At 36.9% G+C, this 21,611-nt stretch overlaps 1 protein-coding gene across 7 annotated transcripts; it reads left to right on the top strand.

The window, feature by feature from the left end:
* Positions 1-2,419: 2,419 nt before the first annotated feature.
* Positions 2,420-20,249, top strand: LOC121429769 (interferon alpha-inducible protein 27-like protein 2B). Of its 7 annotated transcripts, XM_041626980.1 has the most exons (4): positions 2,420-2,587; positions 6,157-6,240; positions 7,149-7,318; positions 17,334-20,249. In XM_041626980.1, the coding sequence occupies exon 4, from the start codon at positions 17,407-17,409 to the stop codon at positions 18,157-18,159; it is 753 nt and encodes a 250-aa protein (XP_041482914.1). In that variant the 5' UTR covers positions 2,420-2,587; positions 6,157-6,240; positions 7,149-7,318; positions 17,334-17,406; the 3' UTR covers positions 18,160-20,249. The 7 variants fall into 7 exon arrangements, with proteins under 7 accessions (XP_041482914.1, XP_041482919.1, XP_041482918.1 ...); XM_041626985.1 differs by lacking the exons at positions 6,157-6,240; positions 7,149-7,318 and adding an exon at positions 10,985-11,064; XM_041626984.1 differs by lacking the exon at positions 6,157-6,240.
* The last annotated feature ends 1,362 nt before the right edge of the window (positions 20,250-21,611 follow it).

Raw genomic sequence — 21,611 nt, 5'->3', positions numbered from 1 at the left:
TAGGCCTATGATTAAATCATCACTGTGGCAAGTTATTTCGGTTACACTTCGTAATTCCGAAGGTTCGTAATTCCGAAACACGTAAATTGCCTATATTGCGATGTTCGTTAATCCGAAAACGAAAAAGGGTTCGTTAATCCGAGCATTTGTGGCGTTATTCCGAAAACGAAATAAGGTTCGTTGTTCTGAAGGTTTGATAATCCGAAAACGAAATAAGGTTCGTTGTTCCGAAGGTTTGTTAATCCGAAAACGAAATGAGGTTCGTAATTCCGAAGGTTCGTTAATCCGAAAACGAAATAAGGTGCGTTATTCCGAAGATTGGTTAGTCCGAAAAAGAAATAAGGTTCGTTAATCCGAAAATTGTATAAGGTTCGCAATTCTGAAAATGAAATTAATTCATTTTGGTAATAAAAACGGTGTTGTCCTTGCAAGATAACATGATATTATGCAATAAAAGTAATAACGAACGATGATACATGTGTGTGTGTTGTGCCCAAAGCATGTATTGATTTAAGAATAAGTGCCCGGATCAACCATACGCTTACTTTCGATTTTATCTGAGCAATTGCTGCCCATGCAAGCAAATAGATGCAGGGGATGAAGTGTGTTGGTCGCGTGCGAGTAACCTCTAGATAATAGGATTTGTATTTGAGGGGATGTCATTTTTATTAAGAGCTTCTCCTGAAAATTAGTCTAAAATGTATACTTTTAAAAGAGTATTTATTTTGAAAAAAAGGAATATACTATATTGTTTGTTATTCATTTTGGGGGTGCAATTAAGTACCCCCTGCTACCCCCCCGGCGGATCCAACTTTCGCCAATAGGGGGGGGGGCAAATTTTTTCACCCATAATTTCCCCGATCAGCAACTTAAAATTGATATTTATTATGATGGTAATTCAACAGATACACCCAATTCGGCCAATGTTCATTGACCTTTGACCTTGGTCATGTGACTTGAAATGCGCACAGGATGTTCAGTGATACTTGATTACTCTAATGTCCAAGTTTCATGAATCAGATCCATAAACTTTCAAAGTTATGATGGTAATTCAACAGATACCCCCAATGCAGCCAAAGTTCATTGACCCTAAATGACCTTTGACCTTAATCATGAGACCTGAAACGTGCACAAAATGTTCAGTGATGCGTGATTACTATTATGTCCAAGTTTCATGAATCAGATCCATAAACTTTTAAGTTATGATGGGAATTCAACGGATACCCCCAATTCGGCCAAAGTTCATTGACCCTAAATGACCTTTGACCTTGATCATGTGACATAAAACTCATGCAGGATGTTCAGTGATACTTGATTAACCTTATGTCCAAGTTTCATGAACTAGGTCCATATACTTTCTCATGACAGCCGTCTCGATATTAATGCAGTCAGTGACACGGTACCTATATGTTCTCAACCAGACGGATCAGTTCCTCAGTCACATCTCTTGCAGGATGTTGTTCCAGATGCTGTCGAACCAGGGTCTCATCCAGTCACAAGTGATGACCTGCAAGTTCAAGTGACTTCATCAGTTGGCCCAACCTGAACCATGGACGCTAAGACTAATCCCAGCAGATGATGTGAAACATCCTGCTCAAAGACATGCCCTCGGACATGGCCACCAGACCTTTCCAAGTGACTCTCCTTCACATCCCCAGAGAGAGGGCCCTAGCTTCTCCCAGTCGCCCTCCCGATGCCCGTGCAACAACGAACAGTGCTGATTTATCCACGTCCCCTACGATGATGGGATTGATCACTCCCCGGATCACTCCCGTCTTCAGCTTTCGAGGATACTACATCCTAGCAGCAGTAGCTGTGAAGCTTCAGTCCCTGCACCGGTCCGGGACTTTCAATCTACTCTGGATGACTCTGTAAAAAAACCCTTTGTATTATATGGAATCAAAGTCGGCCAAGGCCTTAACTTAATCGTTTTCAACAGAATTTGAAATTAATTGTGATGTTTTGGATTGCGTTATAAAGTTCATTGTTTTATCGCTAGAGGTTTAAATTTGGAGTTGTGTACCACTTATGATTGTATATGGTAATCTATAGTAATTATAACTGAAGGTTGAAGGTAGAATACCTCAGGTATAATTAAGGTTCTTACTACTTTGCATGTGTTTGTCAATTCAGGAAGTATGATTTATCGATCAGTGAGGGTAAAAGGAAAAATGGATCACGCCAATATATGTAATTTATAGTCGGCCATGTTCAGCCTTGGTTCCAATAAATGATGGAATGACTTTATCTGATGTGTTAAATTCCTCTATTCTCGTCATCTGATCTGATCGCTCGCAAGATGTCGACTTCCCAAGATAATTATCTCAACATCTGGGTGGCACTTATAAGCTTCCATACGTCCCTGCTCTGATGAAGTACGCACAATTGGGCATGCGTCATGATCTCGGTCAACTTAACTGCGCGTGCGTGGGGAGCCTATAGCTCAAGCTCGTCATACAGATGGCTGCATGCCGTATACAATACGTGTACGTGTAAACCGACAAATTTACTAACATTTGTAACGTAGGTTAGATTGGACCCTACACTGTACACAAAACTGAGCCGTGGACGTGCTATAGGTAGTCAGGTAGGAAAATGATTGGTCATTTCTTTGACAGACATCGATTGTGTTATCTTATTTCTAGGTCTATGATAACAGGGAATGTATTAGTCTCTATAACAAATACCTGATTATATTATTCGTCTTCGATATACCTTCGTCTTCTTCATTCGTGCCCTGGATTCGTGCGTGATATGGCGTTTCCGTTTTACACCCTGGCGCCGGCGAGCGCGTTTCCGTTTTACACCCTGGCGAAGGCATTTTCCGGAAAAGTAGCCAAAAAGCGACTAGTGAAGAGTCTACACACGTCGCTGGTTGCATGCAGCGTGCGACACAGGCGAGTCCACCACCGCATGCAATTTGCACAGTTACTGATCAGAGCACAGAGTTCCTCGGCACTTCATGTACAGAGAGAGCGGCAGTCAGGGAGTGAAATCAATATACATCTCTATGATTGAAATCCGAACATGCTTTTGCAGTCGCGTTGTTTATGATAGTTTTTTTTTCTAAAAATAAATTAAAATGAATAGAATGACAGACAAAATCAAAATAAACAGATACTTATAATGGAAAGACAAATTGAAGTTTGATGGATTGATACACTTAGAAGCTGCCGTAAGATAGATATAGAAGACTGATAAATAGATAGAGACAAGATAGAAAGATAGATTGATAGATAGGTAGATAGATAGATAGAAATAGAGAGAGAGAGAGACAGAGAGAGAGAGGTGGATAGATAGATAGAAAGAGAGAGAGAGAAAGAGGGAGAGATGGATGAATAGATAGATAAATAGAGAGAGAGGGGGGGGGGGAGACAGAGAGGTCGATATATAGAGGGAGAGGGGGAGAGAGAGAAAGAGAGAGAGATGTTATAGATAGAAATATGGACGAACAAAGAGAAAGAGAGAAAAAAGACAGACAGATGCTAGAGAAGGAGAGATAGAGAATTTGAGAGACAGATAGATGTTAGATAGATAGAAAGATAAAGAATGAGAGAGACAGGATAGACAAATTAACAGATAGATAGATACATAGATAGATAGAGAGAAATATAGAAAGACAGACAGATGGATAGATAGAGGATTTGAGAGATAGATAGATGAGAGATAGATAGATGTTAGATAAAGAGGGAGAGAGACAAAGAATATTAACAATTTAACAGATAGATAGATACTCTAGGTTTAAAAAAATAGATAGATAAATAGATAGATAGATAGAGAGAATGAGAGAAAGACAGACAGATGGATAGATAGAGAGAGAGAGAGATAGATATTAAATAGATAAAGAATGAGAGAGACAGAGAAGATTATTAACAAATTAACAGATAGATATATACTCTAGTTAAAAAAAATAGATAGATAAATAGAGGGAGAAAGACAGACAGATGGATAGATAGATGGATAGAGAGATAGATAGAGAATTTGAGAGATAGATGTTAAATAGAATTAAAAGTGAGAGAGACAGAGAAGATTATTAACAGATAGATACTGAAGTTATAAAAATAGATAGATAAATAGATAGAGAGAAATAAAGAAAGACAGACAGATGGATAGATAGATAGGGAGAGAATTTGAGAGATAGATAGATGTTAAATAGATAAAGAATGAGACAGGGAAGATTATCAACAAATTAACAGATAGATAGATACTGTAGTTACAAAAAATAGATAGAAGATAGATAGATGGATGGGGGAGAGAACTTGAGAGATGGAGATATGTTATAGATATATGGACGGAAAAAGAGAAATAGAGAAAAAGACAGACAGATGGATAGATAGAGAGAGATAGAGAATTTGAGATAGATAGATGTTAGATAAAGAATGAGAGAGACAGAGAAGATTATTAGATAGATACTGCAGTTACATTATTTACATAGATAGATAGAGATAGAATTTGAGAGATAGATATATAGACAGATAGAGAGAAAGACAGACATCAGCAAATCGGCAAGGCAAATGATCAAGGCAAACATTCGTATTGAACCTGGAAAGTATAAGCTCTGCGGATAACTTCGGTGCGGACTTTGGATCGCGCGCCCAGCTGATAATGTAAACAAACGTAGACGTAGACTCTTCACTAGTCGCTTTTTGGCTACTTTTCCGGAAAATGCCTTCGCCAGGGTGTAAAACGGAAACTCGCCGCCGGCGAAGGCAATCTCCGCAAAAATAGCTACAAAGCGACTAGTGAAGAGTCTACGTTTGTGTACACTATCATATATCGTAAATATTCATATCTGAATGACACGCGCCTCAAAACCCAAGCGAACAACAACAACAACATCAGCTTCTTCTTCTTCTTATATTGGTTTGAGTGGCGATTAGTCATATTTGACTATCGTCGCCATTTACTCTATTAATAAAAATCTCACTTCTCACATAATAAAATTATTACCAATAATAATTCATACATATGTGAAATATTTTTCATGTGCATCCTTCTAATATGAAAAAGAGATAATTATGGTACAGTTTGCCGTAACTCTAATCAAAATGGCATATAAACAAATCTTCACCAAAAACAAACCGCTAGCTTCAGCTCAGTTCCAACTAGTTGCGCTTGCCCTGTCCTTTCAAGATGCAATCATACCGGTCAGCACGGTACATTGTGCCGATTTTTCGGACGTAAATGCCTAGGTCACCCATGCATAGACGAGGGGGCGCTAGTGTACCTGTGCTTACAGATGGGTTAAACATTAAAATAATTTGTTTCTTTTTTTTAAACAACAACAACAAGGCGAAAACACTTGTGGGCTTTGTTAGTTATATGCAGAACATATTGTATATATTATATCATACATTATTATGTATATATATATATTTTTTTTTTTTTCACATTAGACTTGTACAATCATATCCTTTTATATTTCTTAATAAACAATACAATATAAAATATAGTACATCACTCCTTTATACTAAAACGTTTCGTTCTTGAAACGAAACGTAAAAGTGCTTTCTTTATCCCTGGATCATCGTTTTTTAAATACTCCATTATTTGTCCAGGCTGTGATTCATTCAAATCTACAAGGAGCATTGATCTTTCAATTAGATATTTTGGACAATGTAAAAGATAATGTCTGACAGTTTCTACCTCACGACATGTATCACAAAACCCTGTTTGATGGATCCCTAATCTATGTAGATCTTGGTTAAGACCAGCGACTCCAAAACGGAGACGATGGAGTACAGTTTCCTGTCTCCCTAGATTACATTTATATGTGGGTAACACTGATGGTTGCAACTCTTTCAGTGCTGAGTTAGTTTTATTCCATCTTTCTTGCAAAACTATCTTACAACTTTTTAAAATAAGTTGCATAATCTCTGATAATGTTATTTGATTATGAATTTCTATTTTGTTTGATAAAGCTTTTTTTGCGCAGGAGTCTGCTATTTCATTTCCTTTTATTCCACAGTGACCAGGGATCCACTCTAGGCATGCTAGGTATATATCTAAACCTTTATATTTGAGTCTTGTAGTAATAGTCAGAATTTCTGTGATAATAGGATCGTCTTTCCGATTCTGTAAAGATAAAAGTACACTTAATGAATCACTGAAAATAACAACACCTGTATATATATCTAAATATTCTATCCATTCCAGTGCAAGAATAATCGCAATCAATTCCGCCCTGTAGGAGGAGGTGAAATTAGATAACCTTTTGCCTTGGTAAAAAGAAAAAAAAAGGTACGTAGAAAGCGGCTGAAGTAATTGCCTTTTCAGGAGCTTTGGATCCATCAGTGTATATATGGAGTTGGTGTGACCATTTTGTATGTATCAATTCCAAACTCAGTTGTTGCAATTGTATTGGATGGTCCGATTTCTTAATTTGTGTACTTAATTCAGTAGATATAACTGGTGGACAAAATAACCAAGGGGAAAGGCTGGAGAAATAATATTTTCAATACTAATTTCTTTTCCTATCTTGGATTGAAGCCTATAACCAAACGGTTTACTAACGTTCTTACCTTTAAGATAATCGAACTGCCAACATGGTTTGATACGTGTTATTAATGGGTGATTACTATGTCTTTCTATATTTTGTCTGTACTTGCTTGATAACATTTGCCTTCTTAAATTTAAAGGAGGTTCTCCCATTTCCACCTGCAGAGAAACTAGCGATGTCAACGGCAGCCCGCCAGCACATATTCTGAGTGCTTGATATTGCACCGAGTCTAACAACTTTTTTGTAGTTACTGGAGCACTATCATAAGCTTGACAACCATAATCAAAAATTGATCTAATAATTGCCCTGTAAACCATGAGTAAGGACTTAGATGAACTTCCCCATTTAGTTCCTGTTAAACTTCGCAATATATTTAGTTTCCTTTTACTTCTTGAAACTACGTTCTCTATATGGGGAAGCCAAGACAATTTACTATCAAATATCATTCCTAGGAAACGGTGATTATTTTTATAAGTGAGTATACTCCCTTCAAACTTGACTGTTGGAGGTGTAACGTTTGTAAGCTTAGTGAAAAATACCGGAACAGTCTTCTCAAAAGAAAAATTGAATCCCCAGTCTTTAAACCAGGTACATAATATATCTAGATAAGTTTGTATCCTTAATCTAATATTCTCTACATTTTTTCCAGAAAACCATATTGCACAATCATCAGCATATATGGATATTGTCACTTCAGGATCAATTGGAATATCTCTCATCATGACATTATATAAAAGGGTGCTCAGAACACTCCCCTGGGGGAGTCCGTTATGGATTTGGAATGTTCTGGATTCAGTATTTGTAACTCTTACCTGAAAGGTACGTTCTGTTAGATAATTTTCTAAAAAATGTAACATATTTCCTCCTATACCACATTGAGCTAGTTTGTACAGTAATCCATCAATCCAAAGACTGTCATAAGCCTTTTCGACATCCAAAAATACTGCAAGAGTGTGCTCACTGCAATTGATAGATTTTTTAATGTCATTTTCTAATAAAACAATATTGTCAGTTGTACTACGACCTTTTCTAAAACCGCTGATGAAATTAGGCAATAAGTTATTTTTATCTATGTACCACTGCAATCTATTTTTTATCATACGCTCTATAACTTTGGCAAAACAAGATGTAAGTGATATTGGTCTGTAAGAGATAACGTTTTTTGAGTCCTTACCAGATTTCAAGATTGGCACTAAAATTGAGTGTTTTAGAGAACTCGGAATATCCCCGGATTCCCATATTCTATTAATAATGTTCAACATAATTTCTTTTGTGTTTTTTGGCATATTTTCGTATACAATGTATGGAATATTATCTTTTCCTGGAGCAGCAAATTTAGTAGATTTAACTGCTTTCTCAAATTCATTCATCGAGAAAAGTTCATTAATGACATGTTCATTTTGGTAGAAAGAGTTTTGTACTTCCTTGGTTAATGTTTTATTGATATCTTGTTTTTTGTGTCCTAAGGATTGGAAAAAAGTTCCAAAAATCTCTACTCTCTCTGGTAAGGACGTAATGGCTTTACCTTTCTCAATCAAAATAGGCATATTTTGTGATTTTTTGACAGGTACGCCATTCAAACGTTTTATACATGACCATATCTTTGTCTCTGGCATGAATCTGTCTAGTATTCTGCAAAAAGCTTGCCAATATTCTCTTTCCGCTTTCCGGAGAACTCGTTGGGCTTCTGCCTTCTTTTTTTTGTATTCGTTAATTCTATCAAGTGTAATTTTTCTTGATAGATGGTTTTTTATTCTATTTCTTTCTTTAATCTTTTCAGTACATTCCTTGTTCCACCATGGGACAGGATTTTTTCCTGTCTTTCTTGTTTTGGAATTGCTTCGTGAATACATTCTTTCAAGCGTTCCATAAATGTATGAAAAATGTTCTGAATATCATCTTCAGAATTAATTATTTCATTTTTTATAATATTTTCACATTTGTATGCAAATATGGGCCAGTTAACATTCTTAAAAGAGATATGTTCATGAGACATGTTATCTTTGGCCTTATTACTTAGATTTTCATTATTTTTTCCTTTCTTTCCAAGTGTTATTTGAATAATAATTGGAAAATGATCACTCCCAAAAGAATCTTCCATAACCTTCCATATCGCCTTACCGGCCAATAATGGGGAGGAAATACTCAGATCTAAGCACGAAAGCTTTCCAGTACAAGGATCAAGTCTAGTTCCTGTTTTATCATTCAATACTATGAAGTTATTCTCATATATAAATTGCTCAATGGCTTGTCCATTTCTGTCGGTTTTGTCACTGCCCCAGAGGGTACTATGGGCGTTGAAATCACCTAAGATTATTAGGTTATCTGTTTCATTAACCTGGGATGCTTCAGCATATGTTAGCTTTCTTATTATCTTTATTTCTTGTACTTCTTTTGCTTTTTTTGGCCTGCCGGCATCCTTTGAATGCTGCGGAGTGTTCACCTCCACAATTGGCACATATTGGTGTCAATATCTTCTGGCATTGATCAAAATTATAATGATCTCCACACCTAACACACCTAATCTGAGATCTGCATATGTCAGCAGTGTGACCATACCTTTGACACTTAAAACATCTGGACACAGGAAGGATATATGGTTTTACTGTAAACATCTGGTAGCCTAGATTGATATTCTGAGGGAGATCTGCCAGACTGAAAGTAAGAATCACACTCCTCATAGGAATAAAAATAGGCTGATTATTATCAGCACCTTCTCTTTCTTTGTCATTTTTGTTTCTCTGGTCTTTCTTTACTATTCTTTTTACTGCTGTCACTTTCTGGTCTCTCAATTCTTCAAGAATATCCTCTTCTGATGTTTCAGTTGGGACACCATATATCACTCCTTTAGTTCCCGACCTACTTTCCGTGACCTTGACTGGTATATTGCCTATGTTTTGAATCTGTGAGATGGATTTCATCTGCTTTAGGTTGATACATTTTACCAGCAACCCAGTGCTAATGGGTTTAATAAACTCTACTGGTTGTGAAGTCACATTTCTGATCGCTTTTTTTACTTTTAAGGGATCAATATTCCTTAAATTCAATTTCTTCTGTCTATCTATAGGTGCTATAAATAGCTTGAAATCAGACAATCTTTTGGTTGAAGTAAAACCTGGAGTACGATATGATGTTTTCGAGTCAGAGTCTGACGATGCGTTTTGATTGATATTTTCAATTGTAATATCGTCACTCTTTTCTCTTTTTCTTTTTTCTGGTTGGTACGAAGTGCTTTTTTTCGACATGGTCTTTGTATCATCCAGATTTCTTCATCCGTACTCGTTATTGTATGGTCCGGCTCGGATGTCGCCGGCCCAGTCGCCATGATTGGCCTTTGGTAAAAGGGCGGGAAATTTGAATGTTAGTACGGTACGTATAGGTGCGACCTACGACATAAAGTAAGTGTGAAGTGCTCAAAACAGCCCACAAATGCTCGCTTACCCTGTCACTTGACCATAGGAAGGATGTTCCAAATGCACAATTTAGTCTAACAGCGCGATATTGGTAATTTATAGAATTTTTCTGATATTTTCAGTGAGTTGCACGTCCTACTGTAGTCGACCAGCGGTCGGCATCATTTTCTTTCACATCGCTGGGCGTGCGATGCGAAAGTCCGCACCTAAGATGTCTGCAGAACATGTGCAAATATATGCATGTTCAACACGAATGTACATGTTTGCCTATATCATTTGCCTTTTGCCGAATTGCTGGTGATTTGCCCTCTCACTGTCATATGGAAAAAGAATAACATATTCCGTCACTATTGTTGGTATGACACTGCATTCTTATACGAGTAGGATGTAAAATAGACCTTTGTTTATTTTTAGATGAAAGAAAAGCAATCATTATAGGGTATAAGTTCGTTGATCGCTGTATTATTAATGTAAGATTAAGATTCTTACAAGCTTGAAGAATATGTGTTCAAATAAAATTTATGTTTTCACTTGTTGGCAAGAAAGTCCTATGTATTCATTTGTTTTTTTAACTTTGTTTATTGATGTAAAGTACTGTAGTTTGACGATTGTATATTCGGGGCCAGCCGGGTATAATGATAGGCCTAAAAAAAATTACATATAAATACTTATCAAATCACTGAATATGAAAAATATATGAATTTAAGAATCTATTTTCTTTCTATATGCCTCCAGTCGGCCTTCCGAGAAAATGGAGGGATCCACTAACAAGCAGTGCTTCTTATCTGGAACACCCATAACCATGTTATCAGGTGTTCATATGTCTGTCTGTCTTTCCGTAAATGTTACTGCAATAAGAATGATTGGATATTTTTACCACAGTGAAGTTGCTGGAAACATTATGTTTTCCATCTCTTTGAGCACCGTTTGTCTGTCCATCTGTTACCAGTTCTCATTAGCATACTACAGCTATCAGATAATGATGAAAGTGGGAACTTCGTTATTTCTTTTCCGATTTTGATAACATTTTCAGCATTTTACTCTGTGAATTTCACTCTATTTATTAAAATAGAAATATTTTCAGCCTGGACGATCCCTTTAAGGTGAAACTAACTGGACAACACTTCTGATGATTTTGTTGATTTGCAACAGGTAGCTTTTATTTCATATTATAATTAGTTGTAGTGATGATAGTATTATTTATGTAGTATTAGTCGTCGTCGTGTCGTCGTAGTAGTATCAATGTAGTTATATATTATCGTTATCATTATTTTTATTTATTACTATTATAATTATTATCATTTTTATTGTTACTATTTATCATCATATATTTATCATGATTAGTAATAGTAGAAGTAGTATATTTCATCATCATTAGCATCATTTTGAAACTGTTATTGATTAATTACATAGTTTGTTGTCAATATTATCATTATCATTACTACTGTTATTAATATCACTATTATTATTATTATCATCATTATTGTCAGCGTCATTGTTATGAACAGAATTAGTAGTAGAAATAGTAGTAGTAGTAGTGGTAGTAGGGGTTATTAATTATTTATTTATAAGTAGGCCTATTACATTTTTTTAATTCTTGTTCTTCTTCGCCTCCGACCTTCTTCTATCAAGTTTTCTTCTTCTTCTCATAAATATCCAACGCGAAACTTTGACAAATTTCATCTCACAAATCCAAAACTAATAATAGCACACAAATCAATTAGACATTACGGTGCAGATTTATGGAATAATTCATCACCTGACATTAAGTTATGGTGTTCACTTTATTCATTCAAGGCCGTTCTGAAGAGAAATACACTATTAAAATATAATACCTAAAATCTCTGTGTGTTACATACCAACCGATATTACAACCCCCCCCCCCACCCTCCCGCATGCACTCTCGCACACTTGCACTTCAACTTTTATCAACATGATTATAATTTCCTCATTTTAATTTTTCTTTCGCTATCTACTTTTTTGGAAATATTCCCATCATTTTGTGCAAAAAGATACGTCTCTTTTATTGCACTGTTTGTCTGATTTCCTTCCCCTTTCTCCTTTTGAAGCTGTATGCTAAGATGAAGGTCTCCTACATTTCAAAATGTATTATGTTGATATATGTATATAAATATATTTCTATATATAATGTTTTATCTGCTATTTTTTTACAAAAAAAATTATCAGGTATAAGTAATCAATTAGATTATAAGATTGTATGTATGCAAATGTTATTAATTTGCTTATTATGTTATGCTAAGAAAAAAATGATACACTTGTATATGCTTTTGTTATTCGAATGTGGAAATAAATAAACCAAATCAAATAAAATCAGATATTGTTATTACATGTAAGATTATTATTATTACAAGTAGTAGTAGTGAGTAGTAGTAGAAGTATAGTAGGTGGAGTAGTAGTAGTATTAGTATAGTAGTAGTAGTAGCAGTGAGTAGTATTAGAAGTATAGTAGGAGGAGGGGTAGTAGTAGTATAGTAATAGTAGTAGTAGTAGTAGTATAGTAGTAGTAGTAGTGAGTATAGTAGTAGAAGTATAGTAGTAGTAGTAGTAGTAGTAGTAGTAGTAGTTGTAGTATAGTAGTAGCAGAAGCATGCAGTATAGTAGTATATTTTAATTTTGAAATAATTTAAAACAAATGGACTTCTATCCCGTGGGGGGGGGGGGCACTTCCATTGACGAGTGGATACCATGCGCGACCATGTGGTCTCGAAAAGCACCCCAAACACGTATTTTCCATATTCTGAAAATGCAACCCATAACAAGTATTGGCGTGTGAATCCCTACCCTTAACGAGTATTGGAAACAAAACGATAATTTTGACAAGTATTCCTGAAATGAACCCCTAAACAAGTACAATGATATGTCACGGGTCCGTACGCCGGTCGTCGGTTTTACTTTTACACATCATTTGGTTTAGTACGGCCCCGCCTTCCACACGTCGCGCAAATAGGACTCTAAACACGTAGTCAGTGTTGGAGCCAAAGGGAATCCTTTATAAAACGTTTTAATTTAGTTTTATCATCCCCGCAACATGACCCTAAACACGTAGCTTTCCTTACAAAATAGATACCCTTTTTCATTATTTTGGGCTTTTGACACCCTCATCACGTTACGTACGTAACGTGCTGTATTTTGAAAAAGCCATCCTTTTCACGTGCTTTTTGGTCGCGCATGGTATCCACTGAAAATGCTGAAAATTCTCCTTCGTTTTGTACCATTGTTATTATTCTTGTCTTATTATTATTATTACTACTTACTAAATTAATTTTGGCTATTGCCTGAATTGTAGGTTTTTCACCTTGTGTATCGGGATACAAACGCCACTGCAAAATATGTTCGGATTTAATTCATACACAGCAAAAATTGTGGTGTTAACCGGTGTACATAGAGGACTACACCAGTTATTCTACACCGGTGTTAAATTGGTGGTGTAAGTTTTAAATCTATCTGTGTTATTACCGTTTACACTTCGTAATTCCGAAGCTTCGTAATTCCGAAGGTTCTTTATTCCGAAGGTTCGTAATTCCGAAACACGTAAAAGGGTTCATTAATCCGAGCATTTGTGGCGTTATTCCGACGGTTCGTTATTCCGAAGGTTCGATAATCCGAAAAACGAAATAAGGTTCGTTGTTCCGAAGGTTCGATAATCCGAAAACGTAATAAGGTTCGTTGTTCCGAAGGTTCGTTAATCTGAAAACGAAATAAGGTTCGTTGTTCCGAAGGTTCGTTAATCCGAAAACGAAATAAGGTTCGTTTTTCAGAAGGTTCGTTAATCCGAAAACGAAATAAGGTTCGTTGTTCCGAAGGTTCGATAATCCGAAAACGTAATAAGGTTTGTTGTTCCAAAGGTCCGTTAATCCGAAAACGAAATAAGGTTCGTTGTTCCGAAGGTTCGTTAATCCGAAAACGAAATAAGGTTCGTTTTTCCGAAGGTTCGTTAATCCGAAAACGAAATAAGGTTCGTTTTTCCGAAGGTTCGTTAATCCGAAAACGAAATAAGGTTCGTTTTTTAGAAGGTTCGTTAGTCCGAAAACGAAATAAGGTTCGTTAAACCGAAAACAAAATAAGGTTCGTTAATCCGAAAAATGAAAACCGGGAAAGCAGAGGCAGAGGCAAGGGGGAGTGGGCGGGGGACACTGTTGCCGTTCAATTGTTATGAGGATGGGAAGGCAAGGGCGGCCGAACAAATTTTCGTTGGGGGGGGGGTAAAGCCAAAAAATGAAACTCATACGTCAAAATGGACACTTTGGTGATATTTTCACCTTAAGATTATCATCTGCTTGAAGTCATTGTGTGTTTGATAGTGATTAAGTAGAGAAAAACCTTTTTTTGAAGTGATTTCTTATTATGGCAAAACGTATATTTAGGCTTTATTTTTCGGGAGAGAGTATATGAGCGAGCGGCTTGGTAAAACAAATTCAAAGGTGAAGTTGTAAAACGTTTTTGGGGGTCAATTGTTCTTTAAATGGCATTATTGCGAGGTGTTGCAAGCGTGAATCACAAGCTAAAACTTTAGGGTATTTCAATAAAAAATGAAAATAAGTTTTTAAAAATCCGAGCAGATTTCTGCTGTCATTAAAAAGATGTACATCTAACTAAAAAAATTAACACGAGCGCAAAACGCGAGCTTTAACATACTGACCAGAAAAGGAACCTGTTAAAGAAAGCATTTAGTGACCTCTTTAGAATGCATATTTCACCAATCGAATGAGAGTGCGAAGTGCAAGCTGAAAATTTGCAATATTCCAGCCTTCATGAAAACTTAACTTGTGTACTTTAAAAAGAGTATTTTATTTCGAAAAAACACGAAAAACGGCATATTTATTTTTGAAAAAGGAACTTTCCCATTTTGGAAAATATTAATTTCCCTGTTTTTTATTTCATTTTTGGGGTGCAAGTGCCCCCTGCCTCCCCCTGGCGGATCCAACTTTCGTCAAATAGGGAAGGGGGGATTTTTTTCAGCCATATTTTCCTCGATCGGCAGCTTAAAGTTGATTTTTGTTTGTTTCTTTGAAAGGGTAGTCCTAACAGTCAATAATTAGCTTTATACTTATACTTGATCCTCTGCATCTTTAAACCACTTGCTTAGGCAGCAATTGCTCAGATAAAATCGAAAATTAGCCTATGCTTGATCAGGGCGCCTATTCTTAATGAAATACATGCTTTTGGCCACAACACACGCATGTATCATCGATCGTTATTACTATCATTGCATGATATCGTGTAATCTTGTAATGACAACACCGTTTTCTGTTACCAAAATAAATATAATTTTCATTTTCGGAAATACGAAACTCATTTAATTTTAGGATTAACGAACCTTATTTCGTTTTCGGATTGACAAACCTTATTTCGTTTTCGGATTAACGAACCTTATTTCGTTTTCGGATTGACGAACCTTCGGAATTACGAACCTCATTTTGTTTTCGTATTAACAAACCTTCGGAATTACGAACCTTATTTCGTTTTTGGATTAACGAACCTTCGGAATTACGAACCTTATTTCGTTTTCGGATTGACGAACCTTCGGAAATACGAACCTTCGGAATAACCGAACCTTCGGAATTACGAAGCTTCGGAATTACGAATGTATGCGTTTATGAACACACCTTTGGTTGTTACATTTACACTCTTTGGTGTTACGTTCAATCTCTAGGGTGTGATTTTAACACCCCTCTATTAACACCAATTGGTGTCAGTTCTAACACCACACTTTTTACAGTGTATGACTGTTCTCTGCACATGAAGTGCCATGGCCCTGTAGCAACTGAACTCTGTGCTATAATCAGCGGCTGTGTAGATTGCTTGCGGTGCAATGGTAATGTGCATATCAAACCAGCGACTTGTGTAGACTCTTCACTAGTCGCTTTTTAGCTATTTTTACGGAGATTGCCTTCGCGCGGCCTGAAGACAATTGCGGACCACTGACAAAAATAGCCCAGACAATAGTAGACATGTCACCTCCATGCGTGGTGTACGTATGCTACCATATAGTAACCGTAGGTATCAAAGCGCCATAATTATTGGGATGGGAGGGGGGCGGGGGGGTACTTAGATTTGGTTTGGACGGGGGTGTGGGGCTGAAGTGAAGGCTCAAATCCCATACCTATATTTTGGCTAAAAGGGTACCTATTAGGGAGTTTCATCCAGAAAGGGGCCCATGTTTGAGGGTGGGGATTAACTTAAGTCAACAAATTCCTCCCATTGTACTATACTAGTATATCTTTTGTCCTAAGTTGCGATCATCCATGTGATTCCGTGTGATAGTTCATGCGTACGCTGTTCTGCGTGGTTCCTGGTCGTTTTTCAAGGGGGAGCCGCCGGGGATTAAGGCAACGAATTGTCGTATTGTACATGATTTATACTTCAACGAAACGGCAGATGAATTATTTTGACCCGGGCATTTTCATCCAGGATTTGCAGAAATAATTGCACCTAAAGACATTGAAATATGAAAAATTGGGGTCATGTTAGGAATTTTACCAGCCGGCATAAAACCATGCCCCATGTTTAGGGATTTCTTAAAAAAGCGACCCATTCCAGTGGCATATCCCCGTATGTCTTAATTCATGAGTAGGACCTACCCCCCCCCCCCCGGGTGCATATGGAACTCTTGCCAGGTGGCCAAATATCATGGGACAAAGTCCGACAGACAGTCACAGATATAGAGATAGACTACTATTTTCTTTCTCTTTCTCTCTTGCATTTGATCATGATTTAATGTACTTGGAAATGTTTTCTTTCTTCCGTTTTTTTTTGCAAATTTTGATTTGTTTGCAATCAGTTGTTAAAATGTCTGCTTGCTTTCACAAAAGAAACTCATTTAATATTTGGACGATGAAATTGTCAAAATAACGAACCTGATATCATTATTATTGTGGTTATCCATTATCATTATTATTATCATTATTATTATGATTTTTTAAATTATTATCATGATTATCATCATCATCATCACCAATGTAATGCAGGCTTTGGCTGCTATTTTCAGTGAATATTTGCAATAAATAAATCATTCAATCAATCATTATTATTAGTGATGGTTGTAATAGTGGAGGAAGTAGTAGTATAGTAGTAGTATAGTAGTAGTAGTAGTAGTAGTAGTAGTAGTATAGTAGTAGTAGTAGTATAGTAGTAGTAGTAGTAGTAGTAGTATAGTAGTAGTAGTAGTAGTAGTAGTAGAAGAAGAAAAGTAGTAGTGGTAGTAGTAGAAGTAGTATAGTATAGTAGTATAGTAGTAGTAGTAGTAGTATAGTAGTAGTAGTGGTGGTGGTGGTGATGGTGGTAGTATATTTAATATAGCTGTCAAAGTAGTGAGAATATATAGACAAAAGTCTTGTATTATAATAATCATCATAATTATAAATGTTTTTTTTTCTTTATCCCTATTTTTTTCATTTCAGTTTAACCCAACTCAAGTGAACATTTCTGTATCGATTGAGCGGTAAATTGTGAAAGAAAATAGGCCTGCAAACTATGTCGAATGCGGTCAGAGGAGACAAACGTGTGAGTATTCGCGATTGCCAGACCCAGACATATACTCAGACCGATTTGGACCAGGCAGTTGAAGAGAATGAGAAAAACCACCAGAAAGAGCCGGAGGCGTCCGTGACAAGGTCTCCTACAGGAGGAGAAGATTATGCGTTTGAGGAAGATCAGCCATTGCCGAGTTGCACCAGAACAGAACAGCTCAAGAAGGTGAAACCACAAAATGAGCAGTCAACGGGTACACAAGTATCAACTCGGCCTAAAGACTGTGCGACACGTTGTCCAGATCCTGGTGGTCCAGGGACAGGGGGAAGTCCAGACAAAGATGAAGACAAAAAATCCGGGAACTTTGCTTCGTATGCTCTCAAATTCGCCGCAGGAGCAGCGGTCCTTGGTATTGGATCCTTCATAGCAGCACCTGTGGTACTCACCGGAATGGGCTTCACTGCAGCTGGTATACAAGCCGGTTCTATTGGTGCATACCTGATGTCAGCATCTGCAATTGCAAATGGAGGTGGGGTCGCTGCAGGAAGTGCCGTTGCCTTACTTCAATCCGCAGGAGCGGCGGGTGGAATAGCTGCTACCACCTGCGCTGGCATAGGAATCGGGGGTGCGGCCGCTATCACGGGTTTGGTGGCAACAGGGGAGGTTGTCGTAGGCGCTGTGAGGTACAAGGTGAAGCAACATAACAGCCCTAAAACAAAGGAGGTTGGAACCCAGACAGACCCTAACCAAGATTGAATTCTGCCACATCCTTTGGAAGAATGCTACATGTAATCCATTGATATCAATCTTCATTCCAGAAAGTAAATAAGATTCTGTTTCTGTTTCTCTTCATGGTAACTCCCGTAGGAACTAGGCAGGGCAGCTTCTTGCTGGCTATCGCCTGGCTGATTAGATAAACAACTAACTACATGTACCATTGTACCTAGGAAACATTCTACTTCTAGTTTAATCAGTCATAGTGGTTGCCGTTATAGACGTCAGATATGCTCTTGGGCCTTTTTATCAAAGTGGGGACAACGGCAGAGTGGGGTTTCGAACTCACAACCTTGCGATAATGAGTCCAATGATCTAACCACTGGACCATTGCTTTAGCAATTATAATTCAATTTAGATATCTGTATCCCTCTGCAATGACTCTAAAGATCTGTTTATCATTGTGCCCTGCAAAAGGAAATAAGCAACAAGCAAATCAGTTTTTAGCGACTTATTATTTCAAATGTTACAAGAAACGTTTCATTTAAGTCTTGAACACCTCCCAGAGCAAAGAGACACCGCATTTACTTCATTGCTAATAATTTTTCGATCTTCAGCAGGAACTAGCATTTTAAGTATTACCAACCCCTCTCCCGTAAAGGCGATGATAGACATTCAGTGCAGTATTACTGCTCTTATTGAATAAAGTCTTATATAGCGGGGTATTTTTTACCCTTTCCTTTCATTTCGATAAAAAAAATTTTTATCATACTGTACTAGCACGGACTGTACCCTATGTACAAAGAGATCTAAGAATGCAAAAACTGTTGAAATTACAAGCAAAACATTCCATCCCCTCTGACCATTAATGATTACTAAAGATATATGTCGTAATATTGGAAGTGACCATATACTTATATTTTCCCCTTTTTCTCGGATTCAACTAAATATTTGTATGGTGGGATATATATACATTTTTTTAAGATAAAGTGACAGTAATCGTTCGCTTCTTTCATCTCGCTTTTTTTTTGTCTCGCATGAACGAAATTTATGAGGTCATGTCCATCCTTTTGTGAAATTTTTGTTCAACTAGGTCTCATTTCTTTATTTCTTTATCAATTATGTTCACACTTGTGTTGTCTATAGGGTGATTGGGTCATCGGTCATATAAGCTTCAATGGTCAAGTTTTTGTTCAAATCGCTCTCATTTCTTATTTCTGCATTGATTGTTTATACTTGATTCATACGATCCTTGTGTAATAGTCTATGAAGATGATTGCGTCAGAGGCAATCTCGGGGTCAAAGGGTCATTTTGTTTTAATTGCTCTCATTTCTTTATTTCTTCATCAATTGTGTTTGCGCATGGAGAGCGCACGCTGCCAATCTCTGGTGCAATATTTTTGAAATATGAATCAAATTTATGCGACTGACCGGATCGATATCATCTGACTCTTTGAAGTCATTTTCGCTCCATGACGTAAGGACGGTTCATTAATACAGAAAACATATTGTCAACGCCGTTAATGACAAAAAAAAATCTTTTTTTTAAAGTTGGTGAATTAGAAGAACTGTTTCGTCCCCGACTCTGGGCAAATGATGTAATACGAAAATATTATTGCAAAACTTTCGCCAGCTCCAAAACCTACGACGAAACTGCCGTTCTGGTTCATCAGATTTTTACAAAGACCTAAAAGCTATTTATTGTCACATGACATGCATTTAAATACATGCTTTTCATACTGCACTTTTTTTCCTTAACCCCAGGAAATTGGTGGGGCTAAGGGGGGGGGGGCTAAGCCCCACCAATTTCCCGGGGTTAAGCTTAGCCCACTTCGTTTTCACACTACGTTTTAGCAAAGTGTGCTAGCACGGTAAATAGTACGGTACTATCTGGCCCTACAGAAAAGCTGGGTTAGCCGGCTGCTAGCACCACAATGGCGGTGCTAAGAGATGCAGTGTGAAACGAAATGTGGCTAAGGAAAAGTGGGGCTAAGCATTAGCCAATCACAGAAGTCAAAATTGCAAGTTAATCGCGCTCTATATGGTAAAATCATCAATATTCATGAGCTGTATGATAGTCCGGGGTTAAGGCGTTAACCACGGCTAAGCAAATAGTTTGGGGTTAAGAAAGAAAGGAATCGAAAAAAAGATAGTATGGGGTTAAGGAAAGTCCGGGGTTAAGGAGATTATGGAAATGCAGTGTGAAAAGCATAATAGTGGATTCGTGAACCCCGAGCGAAAAGTCACTCTCATCAAAGACATTCAAGCAATGTTGCCGTACTTTCGCAAAAAGGAAGCAAGTTACAAAAGTATTATTCATTCGTTGCAAATTAGCAATGTGTGTTCGTCATTTACATGGGCGTCAATGCAATTTAACAGCATGATTTATTTTCTTCAATATTTTTCCATAGAACGATCATTTCTTCCTCAAATTTTGCCTGACCGCGCAACATACAAAAATGTTTCAGAAACAATAACTCAAATTTGACCGATGTGTCACTTGCTTCCTTTTGCCAAAGTTGGGCAGAATGGTATTTGTTGTCTGCAACTGATCAGATCAGTGTAGACATTGATTTAAGAATTGTGTTATTGTTTATTTTTTAAAGCTGAAACGGATGAAATACGAATATCCGTATTACTTTGCGAATAATGGCTCCGTTACCGACCTTTCATCGTGTGCTACAATTCCAGATTATTTATTCTAATGAAAAATTATGTTTACAGAAATACATTTGCTGGACAAATTCGCTTTTTGATTTCCATATGAATATGGCAGAGCTGCCTATAAGTTGGATTTTTTCCTATTTAGTAGGATGTTCTAAGGGGAAAATAACGCTAAATACGATTATCCCGCTAGAAATAGGATTTCTGAAACCTGTGAGAATGTTGATTTTTGTATTTTTATCAAAAATCTATTGAAAGTAAAGTAAGATTTTAGGCTTGAAGATAGGATAAAGAGAGATAAAGAATTGTTTGACATCAAATGAAAATACTAGTAGTGCAGTTGTAGTTTCTTTAGTTTTATTTTTACTTGGTCTAGTAGCAGTTATTCTACTTCTGGTTCACTATATAGTACACGCCACTTTGTCCAGTATTTACAATTAGTTGTATATTTCAATCTAAAATCCAGTTGGTCTAATTTTCATTCCGTCTACCTATTCATATATTTCTTTATCAACAGTTCACCTATAAAATAAACTGTGTTAACCAAAGTGAAAATGAGACCAAAAAGCAGCCCAACTAGAAATCCGACACAATTGATAGATGAATTTCATAGCAATTAGACCAAATGCTTAGTAGACAAAATGTTAATGTACTTACTAGGATTAGACCATTGAGGTGAGACAAAGCACGAGTAGACATCAGTAATTGAATTTAATTCATTTGTATCCGCAGTGCATAAATTTGTGTTCAATTGGATCAAATTTAATAATTTACAGAAACTCATGCACATAAAATAGGATATGAGCACATAAACTAAAACAGATTTAACC

The sequence above is a fragment of the Lytechinus variegatus genome, chromosome 16 (genome assembly GCF_018143015.1).
Source record: "Lytechinus variegatus isolate NC3 chromosome 16, Lvar_3.0, whole genome shotgun sequence".
Classification (NCBI taxonomy): Eukaryota; Metazoa; Echinodermata; class Echinoidea; order Temnopleuroida; family Toxopneustidae; genus Lytechinus; species Lytechinus variegatus.
This window is presented reverse-complemented; position numbering and strand designations above follow the sequence as displayed.